This window comes from Tachyglossus aculeatus, chromosome 15 (assembly GCF_015852505.1).
Source record: "Tachyglossus aculeatus isolate mTacAcu1 chromosome 15, mTacAcu1.pri, whole genome shotgun sequence".
NCBI lineage: Eukaryota > Metazoa > Chordata > Mammalia > Monotremata > Tachyglossidae > Tachyglossus > Tachyglossus aculeatus.
In genome coordinates this window covers 17,643,591-17,662,259 of record NC_052080.1, presented here as the reverse complement: position 1 = coordinate 17,662,259, position 18,669 = coordinate 17,643,591, and the positions used below count along the sequence as shown (strand labels likewise).

Sequence of the window (18,669 nt, the reverse complement as noted above, 5' to 3'; positions counted from 1 at the left end):
GTGCAAAGCACTATTCTAAGCGCTGGGGAGGTTACAAGGTGATGAGGTTATCCCACGGGGGGCTCACAGTCTTAATCCCCATTTTACAGATGAGGTAACTGAGGCACAGAGAAGTGAAGTGACACTGAAGTGAAGTGAAGGTGTTGTCTAGAAACGGGCCTTCCATCTCTCTTCTGACGCTATGTTAGTCTTCCGTGAAGAAGGTGGATGGATGGATGGTTGGATGGATGGATGGATGGATGGAAACTCCCCTCCCCCCAGCCCTGGTTTGGGAATCTCACTCAGGGCCTTCTAAGCGGAGCGGTGTGGCCTAGTGAGAAGAGCCAGAGAAGCAGGGGACCTGGGTTCTAACCCCGACTCCGCCTCTTTCGTGCTGTGTGATCTTGGTCAAGTCTCTTCACTTCTCTGGGCCTTGGTTCCCTCATCAGCAAAACAGGGATTCCATCCCTGTTGTCCTTTCTACTTAGTCTGTGAGCCCCATATGGGAGCTGATTAGCTTGTTTCTATCCCAGCGCTTAGTACAGAGCTTGGCATATACTAAGTGCTTAACAAATACCAGAGTTATTACTATTATGGGCCCGGGATCAGAAGGTCATGGGTCCTAATTCTGGCTCCGCCACTTAATAATAATAATAATAATAATAATGGCATTTATTAAGCGCTTACTATGTGCAAAGCACTGTTCTAAGTGCTGGGGAGGTTACAGGGTGATCAGGTTGTCCCACAGGGGGCTCACGGTCAATCCCCATTTTACAGATGAGGGAACTGAGGCACAGAGGAGTGAAGAGTCTTGCCCAAAGTCACACAGCTGACAATTGACAGAGTTGGGATTTGAACCCATGCTCTTTCCACTGACCCACGCTGTTTGTCTGCTGTGTGACCTTGAGCAAGCCACTTTACTTCTCAGTGCCTCAGTTCCCTCATCTGTAAAGTGGGTATTGAGACTGTGAGCCCTATGTGGGACAGGGACCGTGTCCAACCCAATTTGCTTGTATGCCCTCCAGCGCTTAGTACAGAGCCTGGTACATAGTAAGTGCTTAACAAATACCACAAGTATAAATTACTGTCTACCAACTCCATTGAATTTTATTCTCCCAAGCACTTATTACAGTGTTCTGCATTGTAAATGCTCAAAAAAATGATTGATTGACCAATTCCCTCCCTCCCAACCACCAGGCTCCAGCCCACTGGCTCATCCCATGATCTGGGGTGGGTGGGGGGGGGGTCTCTTCTTTCCAAAGGGATCCCAATGAAGTCAAACGGACAGCAACTCATCTCTCCTGGCACCCAGATGGAAGCAAAAAACTGGCAGTGGCCTATTCCAGTTTGGAATTCCAGCGGAGTGTGAGAAACATGAGTTTCGACTCCTACATCTGGGACTTGGGTAAGGAAGGCAGGGGGTTTGGTTGGGGAATGGGGGGCGGTGGCAGTCAACAGCAGCCTGGCAGAGGGAGAAATGTCTCGGGAAACTTCCTCTGACCTTGTGATACAACCTTCCATTAGAGCTGTTGCTAAATAATAATGATTGCGGTATTGATCCAGAGCTTACTATGTCCCAAACCATGTGCTAAGCCCCTGGGGTGGATACATGATAATCAGATCAGAGCGGAACAGTGTGGCTTAGTGGAAAGAGCCCCCAGGTCTTGGAGTAAGAGACCTGCATTCTAATTTTTGCTCGGTCAGTTGCTTTCTGTGTGATCCTGGACAAGTCTCTTGACTTCTCTGTGCCTCTGTTTCCTCAACTGTAAAATGGAGAATCAGTACCTGTTCTCCTCCTAAAGACGTGAGCCCCATGTAGGACAGGCCCTGTATTTGACCTAACTGACCTGTATAATAATAATAATAATAATAATGGTATTTGTTAAGCACTTATTATGTGCAAAGCACTGTTCTAAGTGCTGGATCTACCCTAGCGCTCAGAATGGTGCATGACACATAGTAAGCACTAAACAAATACCATTAAAAAAACAAAAACAAAACATAACAAAACACAGTCCCTTTCCCACAGAGGGCTTACAGCCAAAGAGGGAAGACAGCTACTTTAGCCCCATTTTGCAGGAGAAGACTGAGGCACAGAGAAGTTGAGTGACTTGCCCAAGGTCACACAGCAGGCAAGCCTTCCCAGTCCCCTTGCCAGTTCTGCCATCCAGCAAAGAGAGCAACTAGTTGATTATTTATGTACTATTTATAGTAGTTGTTAAGCACTATTCTCCCTGGGGTAGATCCAAGTTAAATAGGTCTGACGCAATCCCTGTCCCACATGAAACTCACTCTTTAAGTAGGAGGAAGAACAAGTTTTGAATCCCCATTTTGCAGATGAGATAACTGAGGCATGGAGAAGTGAAGTGACTTGCCCGAGGTCGCAGAGCAGGAGAGCAACAGGCAGAGCCAGGATTAGACCCATGCTCTTTCCATTAGGCCACACTGCTTCAAGCTAAGTCTGAAGTCATGGTAGCCCCTGTCAGGTCCTCCCTGGGCCCCCCACCCCAAAATGGGGGAGCTCCTGGAGCGGAGACCCCAGGAACTATGTCAATCAATCAACGGTATTTCTTGAGTGTTTACTATGCACAGGGCACTGTACTAAGCACTTGTGAGAGTACAACAGAATTAATATTTGTGATATTTGTTAAGCACTTACTATGTGCCAGGTAGTGTATTAAGAGCTGGGGTGGATCCAAGCAACTCGGGTTGCATACAGTCCCTATCCCACATGAGGCTCACAGTCTCAATCCCCATTTTCCAGATGTGGGAACTGAGGCGCAGAGAAGTGAATTGACTTGCCCAAGGTCACACAGCAGACAAGTGGCAGATCTGGGATTAGAACCCATGACCTCCTGACTCCCAGCACCAGGCTGCTTCTGCAATATCCATGCTGCAATATCCTTTAGACTGTAAACTCTGTAGTGGCAGGCAACCAGGCTCCTCTTGCTAAAGTCAATCCTTCACAAAGCATAGTCGTTACTCAGCTTCCCTGTGGGCAGGGAATGTGTCTGTTTATTGTTCTATTGTCCTCTCTCAAGCGCTCATAATAATGATGGCATTTATTAAGCGTTTACTATGTGCAAAGCACTGTTCTAAACGCTGGGGAAGTTACAAGGTGATCAGGTTGTCCCACGGGGGGCTCACAGTCTTCATCCCCATTTTACAGATGAGGTAACTGAGGCACAGAGAAGTTAAGTGAGTTGCCCAAAGTCACACAGCTGACCATTGGTGGAGCCGGGATTTGAACTCATGACCTCTGACTCCAAAGCCCGTGCTTTTTCCACTGAGCCACACTGCTTCTCAGTGTATTGTAGCTTCCTCTCCTAAACACTTAGCAGAGGGCTCTGCACACAGTCTTGTCTTATGCTATCCAGCCGTTTCTGACCCATAGCGACTCCATGGACGCATCTCTCCCACTCTCCATCTGCAATCGTTCTGATAGCAGATCCATAGAGTTTTCTAGGTAAAAATCCTTACCATTGCCTCCTTCCATGCAGTAAACTTGAGTCTTCACCCCCAACTCTCTCCCACGCCGCTGCTGCCCAGCACGGGTGAGTTTTGACTTGTAACAGATTGCCTTCCACTCACTAGCCACTGCCCAACCTAGCAATGGAATGGGTAGGTCTCTGCTTGACTCTCCGTCCCATAACCGGGACTGGTAGAAAACTGGAAACTCTCCAGGTGCCATCCTGAGAGGGGGAAGCACGTAGTAAGCACTCAATAAATACCACTAACAGACTTTCCTGACCTAATGAGGATCTAATTCTTCTGCTTCCTAGAGAGCCCCAACAAGCCGGAATACATACTGAAGCCTCCGTCGCCGCTCGTGACGGTGGAATACAACCCTAAGGATTCCCACGTTCTGCTCGGGGGATGCTACAACGGACAGATTGGTAAGCGGAAGCCGGACAGCCCGATCCAGTGGAGCAGGGGCACCCCAGGACCTGGATAAGCATGGACAGAACATCCCACTGCCGACCCCTCTCCCACATCCTACCTTTGGCCTGCAACACCCTCCCTCCTCAAATCATCATCATCATCATCATCAACAATCGTATTTATTGAGCGCTTACTGTGTGCAGAGCACTGTACTAAGTGCTTGGGAAGTACAAGTTGGCAACATATAGAGACAGTCCCTACCCAACAGTGGGCTCACAGTCTAAAAGGGGGAGTCAGAGAACAAAACCAAACATACCAACAAAATAAAATAGAATAGATATGTACAAGTAAAATAAATAGAGTAACAAATACGTACAAACATATATACATATATACAGGTGCAGTGGGAAAGGGAAGGAGGTAAGATGAGGGGGATGGAGAGGGGGACGAGGGGGAGAGGAAGGAAGGGGCTCAGTCTGGGAAGGCCTCCTGGAGTAGCTGAATCCGAGAGACAATGACTCTCCCCCAATCAAAACCTTATTGAAGGCCCATCTCCTCCAAGAGGCCTTCCCTGATTTTCTTCTTCTCCCACTCCCTTCTGTGTCACCCTGACTTGCTCCCTTTACTCATCACATCTCCCAGCCCCACAGCACTTATGTCCATACCAGTAATTGATTTGTATTAATTTCTGTCTCCCCCTCTAGACTGTAAGCTCATCGTGGGCCAGGAATCTGTTATATCGTACTCTCCCAAACACTTTGTACAGTGCTCTGCACACCCTAAGTGCTCAATAATTATGACTGACAGAGGGAACTCGGCTCATGAGAGGTCTCAGTTACCCAGAAGGCCAGTTTTCTTTTGGCTGAGCCCCCAGAGTGTGGAGGGCCAGGGAAGGCGGGGTGCATAATTCTGCAGGCCTCTGCAAGAAACGTGTCTACCAACTCCGCTATATCTTACTCTTCCTAGCGCTTAGTACAGTGATCTGCACACAGGAAGCACTCAATAAGTACAACTGACTCACTGACTTTGGCCGTGAGCAATCTCCCTTCCGGTTCAGGCTCTGCCACATCCTCGCTGCCCCCAACAAACTCCCACCTCAAGTGCGAGTCACCGAGAGAAGGAATTATGTCAATCTCCTTTATAAAACAATCTGGGTGGCTTTAAATATTCAAGCAGAGTCTCTCTTCCAGCCTCATTTAAGAGGCTATGATTTATTCAGAACTCAGCCGTCCTCTTTAATTACCCTCCATTTGCCATTCCCAAACACCATTAGCTGGAAAAGACTCTAAACCAAAGGGTTTCGAGTTCTTTTTTTTTTTCCCCTTTGGTAATAGTTGAGTGCTTACTATGTGCCAGGCACTGTACTAAGTGCTGGAGTAGATACAAGCCAATCAGGTTGGACACAATCCCTGTCCCCCATAGGGTTCACAGTCTTAATCCCCCTTCTACAGATGAGGGAACTGAGCCACAGAGAAGTAATAATAATAATTATGGTATTTGCTAAGGTGCTTTACTCTATGCCAGGCACTAAATGCTGGGGTAGTGAGCCCGTCTTCTAGACTGTGAGCCCGCTGTTGGGTAGGGACCATCTCTGTATGCTGCCAACTTGTACTTCCCAAGCGCCTAGTACAGTGCTCTGCATACAGTAAATGCTCAATAAATATGACGGAATGAATATAAGCTAGTCCGGTTGGACATAGTCCCTGTCCCCCATGGGGCACACCGTCTTAATCCTTGTTTTACAGATGAGGGAACTGAGGCACAGCAAAGTAATAATAATAATAATGGCGTTTGTTAAGTGCTTACTTTGTGCCAGGCACTGTACTAAGCACTAGTGTGGATACAAGCAAATCAAGCTGGACACAGTCCCAATCCTGCATGGGACTCACAGTCTTAATCCCCATTTTATAGATGAGGAAACTGAGGCACAGAGAAGCGAAGTCACTGCTCAATAAATTTGATCGAGTAACTGACTCGTCCAAGGTTCCACAGCGAACAAGTGGCAGAGCGGAATTAGAACCCAGGTCCTTTTGACTCCCAGACCCAATCCACTAAGCCATACTGAACTCTTTCTGCTGGGGAGGAGGGGGCCAAGAAGGGTCCAGGGAGGTTTGTCCTCATTCATTCAATCGTATTTATTGAGGCTCAGAGAAGTGAAGTGACTTGCCCAAGATCACAGAGCAGCCAAGTCGCGGCGCCAGGATTAGAACCCTGGTCCTCTGGCTCCCAGGCCCGGGCTCTATCCGCCAGTCCTGGGGCTTCCAAGAACCAGTTTCAAGGTGGAGAATTGTGATGTGGAGATTCTACACTCATCCTCTAAACTTGGAGCTCATGGTGGAAGGGAATGTGTCTGTTACAGCGTTGTACCGTGCTCTCCCAGGGGCTCAGTACAGTGTCTGCACGCAGTAAGCGCTGAATAAATATCATCGATAGACGGATGGTCAGCGTCCAATGTCGGTGGCCCCTTTGGGCACTGAGCCCCGCTCTTGCCTCACAGCTTACTGGGACACGAGGAAAGGATCGCAGCCCGTGGACATGTCCACCATCGAGTTTAGCCACCGTGACCCGGTATACGGCGCCGTCTGGCTGCAATCAAAAACGGGCACCGAATGCTTCTCCGCCTCCACAGATGGACAGGTACCAGGGCAGATGCAGTGGGAGGGATCCGGGTTAGTGACGAGACAATCAGCAGCCCCTCGGGAACAAACAGCTCTAGAAAACAACGACAAACTCTCCCTTTTGACTTGGGACAACCTGATCACCTTGTATCCCCCCAGCGCTTAGAACAGTGCTTTGCACATAGTAAGCGCTTAACAAATACCATCATCATTATTATTATTTTCACAGTATCTGTTAAGCGCTTACTACATGCCCCGCACTGGGTAGATAGAAGCTTATCAGGTTGGACACAGTCCCTGTCCCATGTGGGGCTCACATTCTTAATTCCCATTTTTATGTTTTGAACAGATGAGGTAACAGGCACAGAGAAGGGAAGTGTCTTTTTTTTTTTATGACACAGTCCCTGTCCCACGTGGGGCTCACATTCTTAATTCCCATTTTTATGTTTTTAACGGATGAGGTAGCAGGCACAGAAAAAGGAAGTGTCTTTTTTTATGGCATTTATTAAGCGCTTACTATGTGCAAACAACTGTTCTAAGCGCTGGGGAGGTTACAAGGTGATCAGGTTGTCCAACATGGGGCTCACATTCTTCATCCCCATTTTACAGATGAGGTAACTGAGGCCCAGAGAAGTGAAGTGACTTGCCCAAAGTCACACATCTGACAAGTGGCGGAGCCGGTATTTGAACCCATGACCTCTGACTCCTAAGCCCGGGCTCTTTCCACTGAGCCACGCTGCTTCTCTACCTTGTCTTGCCCAACGTCACACAGCCAACGAGTGGTGGAGTCAGGATTAGAACCCAGGTCCTTCTGACTCCCAAGCCCGGGCTCTATCCACTAGGCCAAAACGTTTTCAAAGGGAAGCAGCATGACCTAGTGGGAAGAGAAAGGACCAGGGAATCAGAGGACCTGGGTTTTAATTCCGGTTCTGCCACTGAGCTGCTGTGGGACCTTGAGTGAGTTGGTTCCCCAACTGCAAATTGGGGATTCACTGCCTGTTCTCCCTCCTACTGAGACTGCAAGCCCTAAATGGGATTAACTTGTCTCTACCCCAGTGCTTAGGACAGTGCTTCACACATCGTAAACTCAGTTTGGCCTAGTAGATACAGCCTACAGATACAGAAGGACGTGGGGTCTCATCTGGCTCTGCCACTTGTGTGTGTGTGTGACCTTCGGCAAGTCACTTCACTCCTCTGTGCCTCAGTTATCGCATCTGTAAAAAAATCTGGGGCATTAAAATTTTGAGCCCCGAGACAGGGACTGTGCCCAACCCAGTTACCTTGTATCTGCCCCGGTGCTTAGTACAGTGCCTGGCACATACTAAGTGCTTAAGAAATACCACTATTATTAATAAATACCATAAAAATGCTACGAACAGCTATCACCTGTACAGACCCTAGCAGCCTGCCCTTTTAAATCCATTGTTTATCTGATATTGATATGATTAATACTACCTTTAGGCAATCAATCGTATTTATTGAGCGCTTACTGTGTGCAGAGCACTGTACTAAGCACTTGGGAAGTACAAGTTGGCAACATATAGAGACAGTCCCTACCCAACAGTGGGCTCACAGTCTAAAAGGGGGAGACAGAGAACAAAACCAAACATACTAACAAAATAAAATAAATAGAATATTTGCTGATGTATAGAGTAAAATGATAAAATCCTTGGAGGGTTTGCCCCTCTTTCATAAAAGATTGCTCTTCCAAGTGTTTAGTACAGTGTCCTGCACATACAGTAAGCACTCAATAAGTACCGATGATTGATTGATCCATCATTTCAATTAATATCTGCCTCCCTTCTGTCGACTGTGGGCAGGAAATGGGTGTGCCCACTGTGTTGTAGTGGATACTTCCAAGCATCTAGTACAGTGCTGAATAAATACTGACTGGGGAAGGAATTCTAAAATCAGGCCAGTTGACAGTACATCCAATGCTAGCTAAGCCCGGAAAACACCAAGAGCCTAAGTAACCTGGTTCCCAGTGTAGTTGATCAATTTTATTTATTGAGTGCATACTGTGCAAAGAGCACTGTGCTAAGCACTTGGGAGAATACAATATAACAATAAAGACCCATTCCCTGACCAAAGCGAGCTTACAGTCTAGAGGGCATATCAGAAGGGGCTCAGTTCCCTCATCTGTAAAATGGGAATGAAGACTATCAGCCCATGTGGGATGTGGATTTAGTCCAACCTAATTAGCTTGTATCTACATCAGCACTTAAAACAGTAGTAAGTGCTTACATAGCATAAAAAAAAAAATCACTAAGCCCAAAGTTGATCCTCCGAAGGCTCCAATGGGATGCTAGCACATTGTGGCAGGGAATGTGTCTTTATTGTTGTGTTTTCCTCTCCCTAGCACTTAGTACAGTGCTCTGCACACAGTAAGCGCTCGATTGATTGACTGACTGACTGAGTGGGGAGGGCCGCCCCCTGGGACCATCATTTGGGTCTAAAGGATCTGCTCCTTCCTGCTAGATCATGTGGTGGGATACCCGGAAGATGATCGAACCCACAGAAATCCTGGTCATGGATATCTCCAAAAAAGGATCATTAGAAAATGCACTGGGAGTGGTAACTTTGGAATTTGAATCGACCATGGTGAGTCATCAGGGTCCTCTCTCCCCTTCCCTAACGCCTCTGACATTTTACATGGCTTTACCCTCCGATCCCCTCTATGTCTAAGTTGGCAAGATTTTTGGGTCTTCCCTGCTCCTCCCAGGGTCAGCTTGAGCATTCCCTGCTTGGCTCTGCTAGTTGTTACGGAGCGTTAGGGAGACCGGGGCAATAATAATGGTGGTTTCTGTTAAGTGTGTACTATGTGCCAGGCACTGTACTAAGTGCTGGGATCGATACAAACGAATCGAGTTGGACGTGGTCCCTGTCCCACATGGGGTTCATGGTCTAAATCCCTACTTGACAGATGAGGTAACTGAGGCAGAGCGAAGTGAAGTGACCTGTCCAAGATCACACAACAGACAAGTAGCAGAGCTGGGATTAGAAGCCAGGTCCTTCTGACCTCCAGGCCTGTGCTCTAGGCACCAGACCATGCTTTCTGATACAAATTGAATCAATACAATGAGAAGCAGGAGGAAAAAAAATAGCTCTAGCAGGTGATAGTAAGGGCATGGAAAAATGAATAAATAAATGGAGTTCCATAAATTGATGTAGACATATAGGGAAGGTGTCCAGTGTTATTAGTTTGTATCTACCCCGGTGCTTAGAATAGTGCTTCACATATAGCAAGTGCTTAATAATAATATGATGGCATTTGTTAAGCGCTTACTAGGTGTCGAGCACTGTTCTAAACGCTGGGGTAGATACAAGGCCATCGGGTTGTCCCATGTGGGGCTCACAGTCTTCATCCCCACTTTACAGATGAGGGAACTGAGGCCCAGAGAAGTGAAGTGACTTGCCCAGAATCACACAGCTGACAGTTGGCAGAGCCAAGATTAGAATCCATGACCTCTGACTCCCAAGGCCAGGCTCTTTCCACTGAGCCATGCTGCTTACCAAATACCTTCATTATCATGACAGCTCTCAGTCAATCAATGGTATTTATTGAGCACTTAATGTGTGCAGAGCACTGTACTAAGTGCTTGGGAAAGCACAATATGACAGAGTTGATAGACATGTTCCCTGCCTGCAATAAGTTTACAGTCTAGCAGAGGAGACATTACTAGAAATAAGTAAAATTTCGAACATGGACAAAAATGCTGCGGGGTTGAGGGGTGAATGAAGGGAACAAATCCAATCAATTAGTGGTATTTACTGAGCACTTACTGTGTGCAGAGCAGTAGGTTCTTGGGAGACTAGTGATGGTATTTATGCACTTACTATTTGTCAAGCACTGTTCGAAGCACTAGGATAGATTCAAGTTAATCAGGTTGGACATGGGGCTGACAGTCTTACTCCCCATTTTACAGATGAAGGAACTGAGGCCCAGATAAGTGAAGTCACTTGCCCAAGATCACCCAACCGACAAATGGCAGAGCCTGAATTAGAACCCAGGTCCTTCTGACTCCCAGCCCGTGCTCTATCTTCTAGGCCATGCTGCTTCCAATACAATATGAGTTGGTAGACACAAATCCCAGCGCCAGAGTGAAGCAGAAGGGAAGTCCATTCATTCCTATTTACTGAGCAATTATTGTATGGAAAGTATTGTACTAAGTGCTTGGGAGAATACAATAGAACAATAAACCGACATTCCCTGCCCACAATGAGCTCACAGTCTAGCGGAGAGATAGACACTAATAAACAAATTGGCAGCACCTCTCCCCACTCTTCCCCTCCAGGTGCTTCCCAGATATTCCCACCTCCAGTGAAATTCCAAATCCCTGATATTTTGAGCCAAGGATCTAGCAGTTGGACAGCACGAGGAGCAAGCCCCCCCCCCCCCCCCATGCTGATTCAGGTTGCAATAATCAATAACATTTATGGAGCACAAACAATAGGGAGCTGACAATAGTTAGTAGACACACCCCCTGCCCTTGAGGAGCTTGCAATCCAGCAGAGGAGATAGACACTAAAAATTCTAAGTAGAAGGAAGTAATATGATTCCATAACAAGGCTGTGTCCTCATCATATTATTGCCACCTATTCTAATAGCCCTTTCCATTGACTTTATGCACCACACTCCTTTGTCACAAAAATATACACTGAAGGGCTCCCACGAAGCCATCTAATCTACCTCCATATACCAAAGAACACAGCTCACTCTGTGTGCCACTGAGATTTTAAAAGTCACTCATCACGTAAAAATTATGCCCCATCTCTGTGGGACACATTGCTAAAATACCTAGAATGGACAACCCTAGCCCATCTTCAAACAAAGCATTCAAAAGGAACAAGAAAGAGGTGAACTCTGGCCAGAATTCCAAAGGAAACTACCTGAGGGCTTTGAACAACTGTAGGATGTCTGATTAACCATGTCAGCTTAATAAGTCATATTTTCCTAGACTTACAGGGAAAGGGTCTGCAAGAAAGTAAGTGCCAAACCCAGTTTGGAAGGCACAAACTAAGATTCACACCAGGAAAAACTCCATGATAAATCAAAGAAAGCCTCTTCGCCCCTTACCTTCTCATCAGTTTAATCAGGAGACCCAGGGACAGCCTTGCAGATGCTCCTGACTCACCACACAATGAGAAAGAAAGAGAAGAGAGCTCTCCTCCTTACCACCTTTATAACGATCAGGTGGGGGGTGTTCTCCACCCAAGCCCTCCCCCATAGGATTGCCCAGAGGGCAGGATTCAAATCCCAGTGCTTCTTGGGAAATGTAGTTTCTCCTTTTCCTTCCCTATCTTTTCAGTCAATCGGTAATAATATTCATTGAGCGCTCACTGTGTGCAAAGCACTGTACCGAGCACCTGGGAGAGTACAATAGAATAATCTAATAGACTCATTCCTCGAGCTTGTTGTGGGAAGGATTGTATCTGTTTGTTGTTAGATTGTTCTCTCCCAGGCGCTTAGTACAATGCTTGTACACAGAAAGGGTTCAATAAATATGATTGAATGAATGAATTCTTTGTCAACCTTCAGCAGGATCTTTTGGGTGACCAAAGAAAATCCATAATACAGTCCCATCAATGGTCCCCCGAAATTCACACCTGTCACTCTTCCCTCCCACTGACCCTACCCACATTCCCTTTTACCTCATTCAATCACCTCTTTGCAGCTTCCTAAATCCCTCATATTTGCCTTTACATTAATGCCCATCTTCTGTTCTGGACTGTAAGCTCCTTGTGGGCAGGGAATGTGTCTACTAACTCTATGTTGTACTCTCCCAAGTGTTTAGTCCAGTGCTTTACACATAGTATGCACTCGATAAACACCATTGATCAACTGATTGATTGCCTGCAGTTATACTCTCAGTTTCCCCCAAACACAGACTCCCGTGAAAATCAGATTCCATTTCAATGAGGCTGTCTGCCTGATTTCATAGACTGTGAGCTCATTGTGGGCAGAGACTGTGTCTGTTGTTGTATTGTACTCTTCCAAGAGCTTAGTGCAGTGCTTTGCACACAGCAAGCACTCAATAAATACAATGGAATGAACAAATGAATGGAGCCCCTCCTTGTTATCTTTTTAGGTGGAGTGGTTCATTTTTTTTTCACGTTCAGTTTAGGTGCAGTTCTGTAGGCAGGGGGATGGACTAGATGACCTCTGGAGGTCCCCGATCATGACCCTACAGCCTCATTATCAGAAAACAGGGCGGCACCCCCATGCCCAGAGAGGTTTAGGTGATTCGGTCTTCCGGATCGGTGCATGTCTGAAGTCTTGAAAAATCTAGCCCATGGAAGCTTCGCCCTAGTTGAAAATAATCTGCTTCTGGAAGTCCTGCTTTGTGTTGGCCTACCTGATATTCAGGGCCAGACACCAGGGGTCTTTCTGTCCCCCTATGCTCCTCCCACCTGAAATCCATCAGAGTTGATGCACAGCAAAAGCATGGGCCTGGGATTCAGGGGACCCAGGTTCTAATCCTGGCTTTCACCACCCATTGTTTAAAGCACAGACTTTAAGGGGGGGCTACTCCACCTCCGAGGACACTCAGTCCCCTCTGTCCTGGCTCGGTCCATCACTGAGGGCCAGCACTGATCACCACTCCGCCCCTTTCCTTTGGGTCTTCCCCATCACAGCCAACCAAGTTCATGGTGGGAACGGAGCAGGGCATCGTGGTCTCCTGTAACCGGAAAGCCAAGACCCCAGCGGAGAAGATCGTGTGCTCGTTCAGCGGACATCATGGCCCCATCTACGCCCTGGAGAGAAACCCCTTTTACCCCAAGAACTTCCTGACAGTGGGAGATTGGACCGCCCGAATCTGGTCTGAGGACAGCAGGGAGTCGTCCATCATGTGGACCAAGTAGGAGCGGAGCAGGGGCTGGAGGACATTTGAAATAGTACTAGTAGTAGCAGCAGCAGCAGGAGGAGGAGTTGTAGCAGTAGTAGTAGTAGTAATAATAGTAATAGAGGAAGTCGTAGAGAAGCAGCGTGGCTCGGTGGAAAGAGCCCGAACTTGGGAGTCAGACGTCATGGGTTCGAATCCCAGCTCTGCCACTTGCCAGCTGTGTGACCGTGGGCAAGTCACTTCACTTCTCTGTGCCTCATTGACCTCATCTGTGAAATGGGGATGAAGACTGTGTGCCCCACATGGGAAAACCTGATTACCTTGTATCTACCCCAGCACTTAGAACAGTGCCTGGCACAGAGTAAGCACCGCTGAACAAATACCAACATTATTATTATTGTTATTAATAGCTGTAGTAGTGGTAGTATTAGTAATAGTGGCAGTAGTAGTAATAATAGTAGTAGGAGCAGTAGTAGTAGTAGTGGTAATAGTAATAATAGTAGTCTATGCAGTAATAGTAGTAGTAGTAGCAGTAGTAGTAATAACAGTAGTAGGGGCAGTAGTAGTAATAGTAATAGTCATAGTGGTAGTTTAAGTAATAATGGTAATATTAGTAATAATAGTATGAGTAGTAGTAGTAATAGTAATAGAGGCAGTAATGGTAGTAATAATAGTAGTAAGAGTAGTAAGAGTAGTAGTAATTGCAGGGGTAGCAGTAACAGTAGTAGTTATAATACTAGTAGCAGTGATTGCCTATCCACCTCTGCAAGTAGAAACTCCTCACCATCGACTTTAAAGCAATCAATCACTTTGCCCCCTCCTACCTCACTTCGCTACTCTCCTACTACAACCCAGTCCGCACACTCTTTGCTTCTCCAACAAATCCCCTTGCATGTGGATTTGCTTACAGTTTAGAGGGGGAGATGACATGAAAATAAATTACAGATATGCACAAAAGTGTCATGGGGCTGAGGGTGGGATGAATAAAGTGGGCAAATTCAAGTACAAGGGTGAACCAGAAGGGAGTAATAATAATAATAATAATAATAATAATAATAATAATAATAATAATAATAATGGATTTGTTAAGCACTTCCTAGGTGCAAAACACTGTTCTAAGTGCTGGGGAGGTTACAAGGAGATCAGGTTGTCCCACGGGGGGCTCACAGTCTTCATCCCCATTTGACAGATGAGGGAACTGAGGCCTAGAGAAGTGAAGTGACTTGCCCAAAGTCACACAGCTGACAAGTGGCGGAGCCGGGATTCGAACCCATCACCCCTGAGTAGGAGAAGAGGAAATGAGGGCTTAGTCAAGGAAGACCTCTTGGAGGAGATGTGCTTTTAAAAAGGCTTCGAAGGTGGGGAGAATTAACATTTGCTGGATATGAAGAGGGAGGGGGCATTCCAGGACAGAGGGCAAGACGTGGTCGAGAGTTTGGGAGAGATAGAAGTACAGTGAGAATGTTAGCATGCAGGCTGGGTGGTAGCAGCGAGGTGAGATAAGGTAGGAGGGGACAAACTGATCCATGTTTTGGGGTGCAACAGACCTTGCCCTTCTAAGAACTTGTTCCTGGGGGTGGGGGCGGCAGGTACCACATGGCTTACATCACCGATGGCGCCTGGAGCCCCACGCGACCAGCGGTTTTCTTCACAACCAAAATGGATGGAACTCTGGATATCTGGGACATCCTGTTCAAGCAAAACGACCCCTTGCTCAGCCTGAAGGTAGAGATCAAAGCTCTCGGTTCTCCGACCTCATCCTTCCCCTGTCTCCCTTCTCATTTAGCCTTGCTGAGCCCTGAGAGTGTGTATGTGTGGGTATTTTGGGGCCAGCGGGTGAAGCTGCATTTGTGCGTGCATGTGTGTGTGTGTGTGTGTGTGTGTGTGTGTGTGTGTCGTGTTGTGTTTTGTGGAGAGCTGGAAAAAAAAAGAGCCAGTTTCTAAGTCCCTTATTTTAGCTTCTGCTGCAAAGCCAAGCAGAAAGCCATAAGTGTTTAGTTCAGTGCCCTGCACACAGTACATGCTCAGTAAGTACAGTTGATTAAGAAAGGTGATGTTGGTGATGGCAGCTCGCTCATAGTAAGAAAACTGAAATTGTGCATCTTCCATGCATCTTAGAAACCCTCAGTCTACTGTCTAGGTGTTTGAGAAGATTGGGGGAGATGTTTTTTTTTTTTTTTTTTTTTTTGTGTGTGTGTGTGTTGGTTTTTTTTTTGTGTGTGTGTGTGTGTGTGTCCCCGTCCCATCAGTCTCACCTAATACTAACAGGCTCTGACCCTCCCTAATTAAGTCCTGAGGGCAAAGGTGGGGTTCCTGGTTTGTGAGGGAAATGAACCAAAGGTGGAAGAGAAGACTTCCCAGTATCAGGATTTAGCAGAAGTTCTATTCCCACATCAGCACACATGTGTGGAAAGGGTTTTTATTGGTACCACGGGAATGGTGGGCTCTCCTTCTTTCTTCACCTTCCTACCACTCCCGTATTCCCTCCCTCCCCATCCACACTTTATCCATCCTACTGTGTTCCTTCCATTCGCCCACCCTTCCACTCTCTTTCCATCCCTCATCCACTCTGTTTATCCTTCTATCGTCCATCCACTTTCTGTCCATTCTCCTGCCATTCCTGTCCGCCCTCCATCCATCCTCCATCTGCTCTGTCTGTACTCCCGCTCTCCTTCCACCCTCTGTTTACCCTCCATCCATTGTCCATCCACCCTCCTGCCCTCCATCTGTCTGTCTACCCTCCATCCACCCTTTGTCCATCCTCCTGCCCTCCATCTTTCCATCCACCCACCTTCCATCTTCTATCCATTCCCCCACTCTCCGTCCATCCTCCAACCATCCTCCCACCTCCTCTCCTACCCCAATCTGGACATCTGCTTGGTATCAGGTGTGTGAAGAAGCCCTCTTCAGCCTCCGCCTGCAAGACAATGGGCGCTTCCTCGCCTGTGGCTCCCACCTGGGGACAGCGACCTTGCTTGAGGTCTCCTCCGGCCTGTTCACCCTGCAGAGGAACGAGAAGAATGCAGCCTCCGCGGTAGGTAGGCGTAGGGGTGGGCAGGGCCAGAGGAGACTCTGCCCCAGTGAGAGACACTGTAGTGCCCAGGGGCAACTAAGGCCTTAAGCCTGTGTGGAGTTATTCCTCTTTGCCTCCACCATGTCCCACTGCATGGTACCTTCGCCCCAAAATACCCGTCTTTCTGGACAGGAAACTTCTTGAAACTCGAAGGAGGGAGGAGGATGAGGAAGTGAGATGCCATTCTGTCTCCAGGGAGGACCAGGCCAGAAGGCGGGAACATAACTCCCAGCTAGGGAGTGTTGTTGGACACAGGGAATGGAGGGATATTTATTTACGCCATGACAGCCATGGCAAGAGGGAGGTGGAACCAAAAGAGAAACAGGAAGCGGTGTGGCCTAGTGGCAAGTACTTGGGACTGGGTTCTAATCCCCGATGGCAAACAGAACTTCGCTTCTCTAGGTCTCAGTTTTCTCATCTGTAAAATGGGGATTGAATACCCATTCTCCCTCTCCCTTAGACTGTGAGTCACACGTGGCATAGAGACTGCATCCAACTTGATGATCTTGTATCTACCCTAGCATTTAGTTCAGTGCTTGGCACCCAGTAAGCGCTAAACACATGCCATCCTTATTATTAATAGGAAAGAAGGGCATACCAAGAAGGTGAGCAAGATAGCCAAATCATTTCCCTCTAGAGTGTAAGCTCTTTGTGGGCAGGGAATGTCAAAAAACTCTATTATATTGTACTCTCTCAAGCACTTAGTGCAGCTCCCTGTGTATGGTAAAAGCTAAATGAATATCATTCACTGATTGATTGTAAACTTCTTGTGGGTAGGGGAACCTGCCTACCAAATTGTTATTTTGTACTCTTCCAAGAGCTTAGTACAGGGCACTGCACACTAAGCGCTCAATAAATACCACTGATTGACAGATTGTAAGCTCCTTGTGGGAACATGGCTACTAAGTCTGTTATGTTGTACTCTCCCAAGAGCTTAGTACGGTTCTCTGCACACAGTAAGTGCCCAACCACTGGTTGATCTACTGAGTCAGTTCTGGGCCACAGAGGTGACCCAGTGGAGAAACCAGCCTGGGAGTTTAGGCTCCAGAACGGTAACTCTGCCAAGAGCGTAACCAACTCCTCTTCCCACAATACATCCCTCCCCACTGCGGGTTGTCCCAGATGTTCGAGCGGGAGACGAGGCGGGAGAAGATCCTGGAGGCCCGGCACCGGGAGATGCGCCTAAAAGAGCGTGAGAAGTCCGAGAGCAAAGATGAGCCCGTGAAGGAGGAGGAGCCAGAGCAGAACACCGAGGAGCTGATCGCCAAGGCGGAGGAGGAGTTCTTCGACATCATCAAAACGGAACTGAAGAGGAAGGAAGTGGCCAAGGCCAGGGAGAAAGATAAGGAGGTGGGAAGCCTCACCTCTCTCAGGAGCAGGGCCCTGGGCTGGGAGTCGGGAGAGTTGGGTTCTCATCCTAGCCTGACAGAGAGCTCTATAAAAGACAGAAGAACCTGCTCCTGGTAGATACCAGCTTGTGCTGAGCTGCTTTAAGAGGGGCAGGATGGGAGAAAAGTGGGTTTCCTTTCAGAACGACTCTTTCCTTTGTGCCTTTCAGGAAAAGGAATTCTCTGAAGATTCTGACTTTGACTTTGAAGACCTCTGAAAGGTCAGGATTTAAGCCCTGCCCTGACCTCTCCACCACCTCTAATAACAATATTTTTTAAGTGCTTATTGTATGTCAAGCACTGTTCTAAGTACTGGGATCTTGTCTTATGCTGTCGAGTCATCTCCGACCCATAGTGATACCACGGACACATCTCTCCCAGAATGCCCCACCTCCTTCTGCAATCGTTCTGGTAGCGGATCCACTGAGGTTTTTTTGGTAAAAATACAGTAGGTATAAGATAATTGTCAGACACATTCCCTCTCCCACATGGGGCTCATGGTCACGTCAAAACCTGGGGTCCAGAGATTCCATGAGCCCCACTGCCACTTGGCTTAAAGTCCAGTGGTGACAGGGAGAGGTCTTAAGTGCCTGAAAATGGAAGATGTTATAGTTCAAAAATTGTGTTTCCTTTCTTCCCTTCCTCTTTACCAAGCGACATGGGGCTCTTTCAGCCAGGTCCATGCCCTGCAGCCTGGAATTGCCAGCCTAATCTTGGGCCCAGGAGTCATTTTGGTTGAAGGTAGGCATTGGTTGCGTGAAACCCTGGGCCCTGTTTCTGCCATCACCTGAAGCCTCGTGTCCTGCTTGCCTGTCAGTCAGCCCCTGGGGCCAGAGCCCGTGACCGCTTCCTTTCTTCGGACGAGAGGACAGAGGCCATTTCCT

At 47.5% G+C, this 18,669-nt stretch overlaps 1 protein-coding gene across 1 annotated transcript in view; it reads left to right on the top strand.

Annotated features, from left to right (window-relative positions):
* The window catches only part of DNAI2 (dynein axonemal intermediate chain 2), a 29,343-nt gene that overhangs the window by 10,335 nt on the left and 339 nt on the right, over positions 1-18,669 (top strand). Inside the window, exons 5-13 of the mRNA XM_038757328.1 lie at positions 1,242-1,384; positions 3,762-3,875; positions 6,359-6,498; positions 8,958-9,080; positions 13,116-13,339; positions 14,914-15,049; positions 16,212-16,358; positions 17,520-17,747; positions 17,956-18,006. Of these exons, the coding sequence (XP_038613256.1) occupies positions 1,242-1,384; positions 3,762-3,875; positions 6,359-6,498; positions 8,958-9,080; positions 13,116-13,339; positions 14,914-15,049; positions 16,212-16,358; positions 17,520-17,747; positions 17,956-18,003 (1,303 nt within the window). The 3' untranslated portion in view covers positions 18,004-18,006. The remainder of the gene's footprint in view (positions 1-1,241; positions 1,385-3,761; positions 3,876-6,358; positions 6,499-8,957; positions 9,081-13,115; positions 13,340-14,913; positions 15,050-16,211; positions 16,359-17,519; positions 17,748-17,955; positions 18,007-18,669) is intronic.